General features: G+C 41.6%; 1 protein-coding gene across 1 annotated transcript in view; it reads left to right on the top strand.

Moving 5' to 3' along the window:
• The first annotated feature begins 1,543 nt into the window (after nucleotides 1–1,543).
• The window catches only part of nlgn3a (neuroligin 3a), an 88,925-nt gene continuing 78,372 nt past the window's right edge, over nucleotides 1,544–12,096 (top strand). The window contains exons 1-2 of the mRNA XM_070836535.1: nucleotides 1,544–2,015; nucleotides 3,070–3,129. Coding sequence (XP_070692636.1) covers nucleotides 1,544–2,015; nucleotides 3,070–3,129 — 532 coding nt within the window. The remainder of the gene's footprint in view (nucleotides 2,016–3,069; nucleotides 3,130–12,096) is intronic.

Below are 12,096 nucleotides of genomic sequence, written 5' to 3'. Positions count from 1 at the left end.
GGTGCTCAGTGTGCCAGAGTCTCTGAGCAGAATTGTCCACCACACACATTTCATCTCCACTACTATCAGTGAAGGTGGCCTCATCTGCAGTATGTATGTATATGTTTTTGATATGAAGAGAGAACTTCCATGTACAATTTCCACCAGCGGGCTTTTTTTCGCTGATCCACGGGTACAGAAAATGGGAGTAGCTGCCTAGCGATAACAGTACCTCCAGGAACGTCAGTATTGCTTTCTCTCAGTGGTTAGTGGCCCTCCAATGGCTGCTGATACATTATAAATCATTTACACAGTCATTTTGGAATGCAATATCCTCCCCTAAATGCTGGCTTTTCTTCTCCATTGTTATTAGAGCGAACACTGCAGTAGGCACACAAGGCTGAGAGGCACCCTAAGCCACAGAAATTGAAAATTGATCAGGCAGTGTGGGAAGCTGTTGTCACTGGCACCAGTGGTTTACCCTGGGACTGTTGATTAGCATTAACAGCGCTGTCACTGGAGACACCTGTGCTGCCTGTGGCTACAGCCTCCTCTGGCCCTTCTGTTCATCTCAAAAAGCGATCTCTTGTAATGAAATTTAAATTCTATGTTGTTCATATCTATACCAAAGGGAGATGTAGTGAAAATGTAATGACATTAAGTAGGACATGAAATTTTTATCATGTTACCATGTTCCTGTGTGCGACTCCTGCTGTTGGGTTTAAGCAGCGTTTCTCCTGTAAATATAGCTTTTCCCTAAATGATAGGTTTACAGTTTTTCACGTCTGTCAGCTGTCCATATGTACACTGAAACAGGTTTTGCTTGCTGTAATCATTTCTCCTGTTCATACTGGTGTATGTGTGCCCCATCACCACACTAGAGGCATGCTAGGCAGGGATCTTTTAATGGCCAATAGGAAAAGGAGGAATGTTTCAGTGTACACATAGGCGCCACCTTTTTTGTCATAAAAAAAGAATAAAACAGAAAAATGATCAAGCTATTATTTATCTATTAATGTTAATGTAAAGAACGATTGCCCAGTGACAGTTGATGCCTCTCACATTTCACTTGTCCTATTAGCATTATTAGGCGCATCTTGACAAGTTGCCCAACAGTTAATTGCAGTATCCAAGACAATGGCAGCTTCTTGATTATGTGGATTGATGATAGCACTGAGAGCTCTGTCATGTTTATGTGAGCTTTTATGTCATGACGGGAAAAAGGACTCCACAAGTCAATAAAAATGACTGACTAAAAATGGGAGCAAACTGGTGGGCTGTTCGGGAAATATCATTAATTTTCCTGTCTTCTTCTCTTGCAGCACAGGATAGAAGATCTGACGCGCAGAGAGAGGACAGTGAATAAGGACCTCGCTGCGGAGGGGAACTGTATAACTGCGACCGTTTTCTCCCCGTCTGTAAGCCGGCAGGCTCCAGTATCACAGCTGATGACTGTCCCTCAGGTGGCTGGACTGCAGGGCTGAGCGGGAAGCCTGTGTGTTCGCTGAGGGGCTGCCCCGGCTTGTATGTTGGTCACTTGCAGTTGCACTTGCTCACAAGGACCATGTGGTTTCCTCCAAGGAGAAGTCGTCTCCCCTCGCAGAACTGGCACGGTGCCCACAGTTGCACCAGTTTCAGCGCGTCCTTGTGGGTATTAAGTTTTTGTTGGTGCTTTGTGGCCGTGAGAGGTCAGAACATCCACCCCACTGTGAACACGCAGTATGGGAAACTCCGAGGGGTGAGGGTGCCCCTGCCCAATGAGATTCTGGGGCCGGTGGACCAGTATCTGGGGGTTCCATACGCCGCTTCCCCAGTGGGAGAAAAACGCTTCATGCCCCCGGAGCCTCCATCCTCCTGGTCAGGGATCAAGAATGCCACTCACTTTGCTCCTGTCTGCCCCCAAAATATTCACAACGCTGTGCCAGAGATCATGATGCCAATATGGTTCACCTTCAACCTGGATATAGTTACCACATACATACAGGATCAACACGAGGATTGTCTTTATCTAAACATCTATGTTCCAACTGAGGATGGTGAGTGTGTCGGGTAAACAGGATGAAACCAAACCTCTCCTCCTCTTTTCTGTCTCTGCCTCCTTCTCGCTCTGTCACTCCTCTTCAATTTTGTGTCACCTCTGTATTTTGCGCGGAGCATGACCTGTTGTCTGGCGCATGCTGTGTCTGTGTCCATCATCTCAACCTCCCATCTTGACTTGATCTTTCATTTAGTCTTTTCATCAACTCTCCCCTTCCATGCCACTGTTAGAGGTTCCTCTTTTGATGACTAAATGACCTATTTATATGACTGGATTAAAAAAAAAGAAAGAAATCTAATCATACAAGGACCAGATTGGAAATAGTTGGTGCACCTTCCTACCCTCACTGTCTTGACTGTTCTGGGGATATTAGCCATTAGTTATTAGTAGCCTGCCTCATAAGTGAATGATCTACGACTGTAGGGTTGGTGAAATATTCTGTCTGGTACACGAGAGGCCTGTGGCATCAGCCTGACCTATGTAAGACCCTTTACTCTCCTCGCTTCATGCAGTTTGTCCGTGCACAAAGCTAAAAGATACAACAGGTTTTGTGCAAAAGGCAAACACAGATTGGCCTAAAAGTCTCACAAGTTTTAGATTTCCAGATGTTGCCTCTTTTAAATGGCCCCCTATTATTTCACCACTAGAAGGAGACCCACACAGGAAAATGGGCTTCAAATGTTAAGTGCTCTGAGAATGAAATGGGCAATGTCAAATAACACTTATCAGATTACTATGTGAATTGCAAAACATTGAAAATATAGCCTCTCTGCCTTGTGTGTGGCTGTAATGGGTCTTAAATAGAAGTGCATGTGAATATGGGCTTCCTGTGTCCCAGGATGCAGCAAATTCATTCCACCATTTTGGAATATTTCTGCAGCAACACCCCAGTTACTTTCTCAACAGGTTCTCTGTTCTTGTTGTTGATGATGACTGGGAGGGGAGGGGGGAGGGGTGAAGAGGGGGTCTGACTCAGTCTGAGTTGTTGCATGTCACATGCGATCTTTTCCAGAGCTCTCTGTTATTTTGTAGTTTTTCCATTCATTTTACAGTCAAAAGAATATCCAAGGAATGTGCCAGGAAACCCAACAAGAAAATGTGTAGAAAAGGAGGTATGTAAAAATGAAAAAGAAAAGAAAAAAAGGAAAGCCAAGATGGAACGAATGAGAGGAATTGAAAGAGTGAAAGAGAGAGGAGAGTGATGGGTGCATCGTTCCAAAGCCGCCAATATCACCACCTATCAACTCCCAAATCAAAGTGCTAATTGGGATGAACGTGGGACTTGTGACTCAGATCAACCTTGACATGAGTGTGAGAGATGAGTGAGTGGTTGTGCTGTGCTGTGTGTACATGTGTGTGTGTGTGTGTGTGTGTGTGTGTGTGTGTGTGTGTGTCTGCGTGTGTGTGCCAAAGTGTGGTTTTACTATGAGAGTGTGTCAAGTAGTGAAAACGCAGGCCCCTAAATAAGTAATGACGCTTTGTCAAGCAAAAGCAAAATCATAATGTCTAAGAATATCATGTATTTTATTTATTTTATATGATTGTCTGGCTTGTTCATGTTTAAAATGTAATATTCCTTAATTTAAATACAACTGTTGACTAAATCAGATGCAATCAAAGTGCTACTTTAAAATGGTACATTAAATGTGACTATGCACAGAACTTTAGTCATGTTTCAGACTCCTCTGACGGCACTTAAGACACCGGCTTATTGGATGTATTTGTCAAACGCGACACGTGAGAGTGCTGGAGCTTCAGCCTCTGATTAAATTTACACTAAAAAGTGGAGGGCCACCTCTCTCTTGAATTTATTATTCACAGTTGTACAAATAGATGGTGGTGGGGTATTTCATTGGCACGACAGCTTTCATCTATCCACGTGGCAAATGCTCAAACTCGCTGCCATGAAGAGACACAGTCTAGTTTCATTAGCAAAGGCTGAAATCTCGTCGGTAGCAACAGAGGGCTAATTTTCTAAGTCTGCCTGAAGGCACTAGGACCTTACGAGTAGCCTTAAGACTGTGATAGTGAGCATATCTTGCTGCACAGTAAAGATTTAGTTTCAGCTGGGAGACCTCTGCTGTTGATTTCCATGGAGGCAGCAGGCTGCTATTGGCCTCACTCTGTGCGCTCGTACATTCTGCTTTGGTAAACCAATTTTGTAAGAGACAGACTGGCCCTCCAGGCACTTCTGCTTCTGAATTAGTCCCAGTTGTGGAATATACACAGAAATATCTCTTTAATATTCCCCTTCCACTTGGAATTTTTCAATTATCTTCCCAATGTTTGGTAATGAGAAAATGGTTTATCAAGTTTCATATGTTGGTTTTGTGACACATTATTGTGCAGAGAAATGATTGTTACATAGTTCGTCTGTTGCTATAAACACAAAGGTTGCAATTTTCTGTCTCACTGAAAAGCCTCTCTTTATTTCAATTGCACCGTTTTTTTTTTTAAACTGCCTTTACTAATCTTGGCTTATGTTGAATTAGCAGTGCAAATGAAGCAATGATTTATCCTTCTCAAGTAACCTCTGAAGCATGCTTTGGTTTTGGTTAAATGTTTCCAAAAAGGAAGTTTAAGTCTTGTTTGACAAAGTCAGAGTGAATTTGGAAACTGTTAAACAGTTCATCAGTTCCCTCACTAAAGATTTTAATTAGTGTAATTCGATAGTTAGTTCTGCTCCATAAGAAATGTTTATATTACAGAATTATGTGTTTTCTGTTTCATTTTTTGCAAAGCTTTGCGATAGAGACCTGTATAATGCAGTAGAGTCATACACACTGTGCCTAATCACTACTAATAACACTTCCACCACCAATTTCACAATCTGTATCTCTCTGAATGTGGTTCTTCTGAAGGAAAGAGTGATTAATTTTCAGAAGGTATGGCATTTGATTCATGATGACATGGTTGTGTGATTGTTGCCAAGCAACAATTTGCAGTTGTGACAGAAGCAGGGTAAATGGCCCTCTTACCTAGCGTGAAGCACCTTGGTTGCAATGGTGATAGCTATCAAGTAAGAAAAATATACATCACCCATGAACCCTGTGAAATGCCTCACACCCGATCTTAGATTGTTCTGTTTTATGAGACAGGAGGTCAGTATATGGTGATTTGTACAGTGCAGAGCTTTCCTAAATGTCCAACATTGTGCAGTAGTAGTTAGAAAGAGCAGAATTTGGTTTCGAAGACATAATTTTCATCTTACAAGAGATTGAGAATTACTGGGCTGTCCTATGCGCGCTGTGCTACTAACATCCTACTGGGAATTGTGCAAGGAAACCACTTGATGTGCTGATATCAAAGATGTGGCTCATTTTCCTCCATTAAACAGGAGGAAAGCCCTTAAACTACAGAGTAGTGCCCTTAGAAAAAGATCAAAGACAGACTCATTCAAAAAATAATGGAGGGCTCAAGACAAAATTGTAGTAGATGTTCCCCTTTTTTTGGTATGGAAGGTTGGTATTCAGAGCCAGGGCTGTTATGCAGCTAATTTGGACCGTGGAAAATCAATGCATTGGTCTTTGTTCAGAAACAATTGGATATTTACACTCACTAAAATGTAATTTAGGAAATGGCCGTCTCTTACTTTACACCAAGACTGCAGCTCTACCCCAAGATGTCCGAGCAGGTAGTCACGAGGTCATGTGGAGGTGGTCAGTTGTGCAAGATCAGCAGCATAGCTCACTGCCCTCTCTGAAGCGGCCTTATAGTGCGCACACACAAGGCACAGAGCACTGACAGAGCTGCAGACATTGGAGCCTTGGTGAGATCACTCAGTCATTTTCTCTGCTCTGAGTCAGAGTGAATGGAGTGAAGAGAGGGGTAATGATGTGCGGGGACACAGCTAAGCACTATTCAGCCTCAGAGTGCTAGATTGGCTCATGATGGGTCAATTTTGCGAGGACAAACCCTGATGAGGTCAGTCTTTATCTTTAAAAGAGGTTCATGTTGTTAAATTGATTGACAAACTTTTAAAGTGATCTGTAAAATCACATCCTTTTGATGAGATCCTTATTGAGGCAGAGTTCTGGTGATAAGGTGCGCTCACTGTGCCGTGTGCCGCCTGTTTATACAATATGCACATTATTTTCCCACAGGGTTTTCCAGCATGTCCCTTTCACTGCTTGTGACGCGCTTGTAAAACCTGTCCTTAAAGTCCTTCATACTGGTCTCTCTGAGTGTCTGAGAGACACTCTGAGATCAACCTTCCTGACTCCTAAACACATTGCTAATCATGAGCCTATTTGAGATAAGTGCAGCGAAATGTGGTGTACATTTTGGCTTGATTTGGACCACTCAACTATCATTCTTATGCAGCCCTCACAGGCAGCAGACTGCCATGTGTTACGCAGCCCTGTGCCAGTACTGAACAGCCCGATCGGTTGCCAAACCTGTAGATTAACTACCCCAGCAGAAACACTGGACATTTTTTCCTCTCACCAGATGACCTCCAGATGCTAGAGAGCTGTGAAAACTGCAAAAGAGCCTCAATCCTGGGTAGACTACGTCTGGGCCATGGCAGACAGTAACACACCATGGTAATCCCGTTGGTTGGCCGACTCAACCCTGCCTCAGGGAAGGAGGGGTTGCTCCCTGAGTGCTGCCGAGGAAATCTGTACGCCAAGCAGACGGTGAAAAACTTTCCAAGAAGACAAGAACAAATATTGGCTTGTGCTGTCTGAAAACAGAGCAGATGCCCACTTTTGTTAGACTGAAAATTACTTCTAACCTTCTATGACCATCTATCTGGGACAGTCGATGACCCCAGTGAGTGAAGGCTGTAACCAGCCAGCAGCAGATCCAGTCACACTGACTTGAAATGCAAAACGCGACCTAGGCAGGAAGTTCCTATTCAGAGGACTCCTGCTGCTATGTTGTCCAGCTTCCACAGTCAATCCAAAACTAAATATCACTGTTCTGGTTCTTGTTTGTCCCACACTAAAACGGGATAGAGGACACAGCCTGTGGAGCTCTGTTAAAGGGGAAAAAACAATTTATTTGTTGCTTCCGATTAGCTTAGACATAAACTCTTGAACCTGATTTCTTTTGACATTTCTCCTTTGATGTAATTTAAACCTGTGTTTCATGGTTATGCCATAACATACGTCATTTATACACATTCTCTTGAAATTCAGACTGACATATTTGGTGTCTTTAGAATCCATGGCTTTGAACAACGTCACACATGATGCTTTTGAACTGATGCACATGTCAGTGTCTTTTGCACAGATGAACAGGTTAAAGGTGCCCTGGGAAATGTTCTTGTAAACAAAACAAAAGTTATGATTGCATTTAGTACTACTCACCAGAACAGCTATCGTTGAGGTTCAACACAAGTTTTGAGTGGATTTCTTTCCCCATAAAACTTTTGCAAAGCTGTTTTTCTCATATTTGAAATGCATTGTGGATTGTTTACATCCATATGTGCTTGCTTGCAGTCTTCTTCTCCACTGCCTTTGTTGGTGCTTTGCCACATTTCTTGGTGTGTTATGAGTAGAGTGTGTAGTGCAAAACCAACAGCACAATGGGAATCACGCCGCCTATGTGCTTGCACGCATACAAACAACATTGCTCCATAGCGCTACTGGTGGCTAAAAAAAAAACCCTCCACAGGGTACCTTTAACCAGAACCCAAGAATTGCAAAGTCAGTCTGTGCATTGTGCATTTTGTTCTCTTACTGTATATGTTGAAGGAGACAAGCCTGCATTGCTCTGGCTTTCTGAAACAAGCAATGACACATCCTCGACTGTGATGCTGCACATATTTAAATAACTATGTCTGACAGAAGATTAAGAAGCCTAAAGCCTAAGGAGTCTTGATTAATTTTGTACGATATTGTGCAGTGTAGTCTTTTTCGCCTAAAATTGGGAAGAAATGGTTCATTAGGGATCAAGAATAGAGGTAAGAGAACCCAGTGTGTTCAATTGCCACCAAACTCAGAAGCCTGCAATCTCTGTTAAACATGTCTCTTTCCATTATCAAGCTGTAGACAGGCAGAAAGACAACTTGGCCGCCTTTTATTTGTGTTTTTTTTTCCTTTATTTTGGGAACAGCTGAAGCGCAGTGTGAGTTTTGGCTGTCCTTTACTACAGGATTACAGCCTCCTTAACCTTTTAGCTGCATTCTCCATCATTCTCTCTTATGTGTCCCTCCCAAGCTGTTCCTTAACCTCTACACTGGGAGACAGATTGAGAGAGATGGAGATAGAGAGAAAAAGAGAGAGAGAGAGAGAGACAGAGAGAGAGAGACAGAGAGAAAGACAGAAGGAGAGACAGGTCCAGGCACTCTGAAAGAGAGAAATGGCCACCTGAGGATTAGAGACTGAATATAACTGCTCTAAATTGTCATGGCTGCAACATTTCACATTTCACTAAGTCCCTTTCCACATTCTGACCTTTCCGATATTTAACTCCAAGGCCCATCTATTGTCAGCGATCCCTTTTCCAGCAAAGGAAAGGCAGTTAACATTTAGCCCTTCCACGATGTATTGAGTGAATTCTGGATTCAGTCAAGAAGTCTCTAGAGTCTGAGAGCACTCTTTATATCTGTATGTGTGTGTGTGAGTGTGTGTGTTTGAGTACAAAAGTGTGTATGCTTGGGTTTATTCATGTCAAAACTCTACAGCCAGCTACAGAGTGTCTTTTGTTTGCAGTTCCATCCTTCTAAAATGTTAAATTTCAATACCCTTTACGTAACAAGTAAGCCCATCAAAAGCCGTTTCTCTGAACCCAGTTTGATAAATGCGACAGGTTTCTATTTTGCTTGTCAAGGAACATGAATAATAGCTGTTATTCTAGATGCTGCCTGTTTTGAGACGGCGCAGATGTCTGCTCCTGATGGCCAACTTTGTAAAGAAGCTCATCAGTTCATTGTGGTTTTATTTTAATTTCGCAGTCCTTCATTGTGGCATCAGTTTAAAAGATCCAAGGTCAAATATAGGCTTGCTTGCTGAGTCACTGCAGATGTCACATGTTTGCAGTTCCTATTATAGATCCAGCGTTTGACACACACAGGCTCACAGACAACACGATTCAAAGTGACAGAGCTTCCCTGTCGACACCTGCCATCCAATCTATGCCTGTCTGAAGCACTATCACTCAATAATCTCACTGTTTCACCATGTCAATGGCACTGCGAACACTAGAATATCTGTAATCCCTAACAAGCCATACAGAAGGCTGTTGAAGCAGGTGAAACCCTTTTGCTTGGTTGCTGACTTTTATTGTGCTAAAATATTTTTGTAGGTTCCCTTGAAGCCTACATGAGAGAGACATCTGTTAACTTAATGGTTGGAACTTTCTACAAAAGGAAGATGCTCCTGACTGAGAACTGGTGCTGCTGAAAGTTGTTTCGGCTTTAAAGTGCTAGACCTGTCAAGCTGAAAGGCTATGGCTGTTTTTAGAATGACATTAACACTTTGTAAAGCAACACAGCCCTCTAATTCACTTCAATGAAATCGCTGTGTTGGCATATGACACGCAAACAGTATGGACAAATATGTCAGAGGCAATATAAACCTCTTTGGCAATGGCCATAGTTAAACAGCTGTTATTTGAATGAATGCTCCGCTGTGTCACATTTTTAATTGATAGAGGCAATAAATTGCTATCTATCAATACGCTGAGGGTAGTATCGCCAGTGGCAATGAGGTTTATATTGTTTCTGACATATTTGTCCATACTGTTTGTGTCATATTGTCTTTCTCTGAGTCTTCCCAACCCAACCCACATAAATGACTGAAATAATATTCTAAAGTCTCTTGGTGACTTTTAAGAAAAGATTATATAAGTGCATCATGTGACAAATATCTCACCGAACAACTGTGTCCAGCCAAAGAAGTTGAATCAGGCTCAACGCAACACTTTATCCAGCAAAGCGCTGCGTTGGTTTGTCAAATAAGCACAAGTGCACAATACAGGTAGATTACTTTGTAACATGGATGCCATAATTTGGCTGTTTCACTGGCAATTCAAAGATAAATTTACCATCACAATGACATTCCAGGATTTTAAATTATAAATTGGTGTTTTGGTGTTTGATAACCATCCAAACTTATGACTATAATGCTTAAACCAGCTTTTATGGTCTCACCAACACCTGAAACAACAGACCCCCATCAATGCAGCCGCTTTTGACCAACATCCACACGATGAATTTTCCTTGTTGTTTGATTTGTTTGCCATTAAGTCAAGGGACCCAGTGCAAACAAAGTTGTTTATATTTTATGTTGTTAATGGATTTTAAAATTCGATTACATTAGACCACACCTTACTCTTACCATTTCCAATGACTAATCTTTTAATGGCAAATTAAAAGCTTAAAAGCTTACCCTACTTGCTATAGTTCAACATCAGTCCAGTAACCTATTATTGCCAAACAGGGTGACGCAGAGTAAGCTTAAAGTTTTTTTAGTCATGACTATTTTTGCATGCTTACTGATAGCAGGTCATTTAGCAGCTTGCATTATTCATTACACCAGATAATGCAGACTGAACAAGGTCGTTGTATATACTGTAGAATTGACAAATTCAAAAGGTTTCTCCACTTTGAGAGCCTGAATGTACTCAGTAAATGTCATGACACTCAGCCTATTATATTATGCAGTAGATTGCCTCTATCAATTAACAATGGATGAAGTATTCCGACGCAGCACAGCAGTCATTCAAATCTAAGCTTTTTAACTATGGCCAAAGAGGTTTATATTGCCTCTGACATATTTGTCCATACTGTTTGCTTGTCAAAGTATCTTTCTCTGGCTCCAACCACCTGACAGGGTTACCCATATGAATGACAGAAATAATGTTTTAAAGAATCTCTCAACATTTCAGCTAATATTAAATAAGCTCATCATGTGACTTGCAATTCTGAAATAGTATCTCACTGAACAACCCTGTTTGTTGTTGTGTTTTTAATCATCTTCCACACACCATGAATATCAACAGCAAATGTAGCTGTCTTGAAGAAAAAGTTAATAATTTCCTAAGGGTGGCAAGAGAGGAAAGATCTTGTAATGACAGAAATAGACAGAGACCCTGAAAAATTGTTTAGCCATGGAGTCAAATCACCCAGATCCTGAAGTATCCTGTCTTATGATCCATTCAGTAAAAACATGATGACCAAAACAACAGCCATGCTCCTTAAATATATGGCTTTTGCTGCGTGAAATTGTAAGTGCACTTTTTCCCCTAAATGATTTATGTTTTATTTCATCAAAATGATTGATTTATGAAGTTAGCGGAGGGGATGTTTGTTCCAGACAAACACTAGCTAAACACTCGTAAAAGCTAGACATCTTCTGGAAATCATTAATGAGTCAGTAAATTCCATGACAATCAACCCTTTAGATTTTGATATCAGATCTTATTCATACTGGCGTAGTGACCCTGGTCCTGGGGGCCGACTGCCCTGCATGTTTAGAGGAAAAGTCCAAGGTCACCAAAAACAGTAGGATTTTCTGTATCAAGTATTGCTCAGGAGGAATATCTGAACTGACAGTGGTGCTACATGAAAGGTCAGGGTGTCACCAAAATTGTAAAATTCTCAAAAAATGCCATATTCCTTTAAAATCTTGTCTGAGGATGGAGGACTATTGAGTCGATGGAGTGACCAACTGACTACATAGCAGTGATATCCTCAGACAGCGCTACTAGTGGGCAACAAAAACTGACCATACTGTATATCGATGTCAAAGTCTAGGTTAGAGTACCGCCGTGTGTGCAGTAGGTCAGGAGAGGGCTTGCACACTACATCTGTGTATGGTACGCAGGCACCTTAGGGGCCCAGATATTCATACATGTTGTACAAGGACAGCATATTACCTACTGTTTAGGACAAGCTGGAGTAACTGCACACATCACTGAGAATACATGATACACGCAATCTTGTGATTTATTCAAATCTCACACCTCTAGGGAAGTTGCAACCTTGCACGTGTTTTTGCTTGTAGTGTAAAGCCTATTCGTTCAATAGTGGTCTTCATCTTGATATGTTTTTTATCTTTACTGTGCCAGTAACCACATATTTCTGATAATATAATTTTATTTGCCTTTTTATGGTCTCTTAAACTGGATGC

This window comes from Pempheris klunzingeri, chromosome 9 (genome assembly GCF_042242105.1).
Source record: "Pempheris klunzingeri isolate RE-2024b chromosome 9, fPemKlu1.hap1, whole genome shotgun sequence".
In the NCBI taxonomy this organism is placed as follows: domain Eukaryota; kingdom Metazoa; phylum Chordata; class Actinopteri; order Acropomatiformes; family Pempheridae; genus Pempheris; species Pempheris klunzingeri.
Note: the sequence above shows the minus strand (reverse complement) of the source record. Positions and strands in the feature narration are given on the sequence as shown.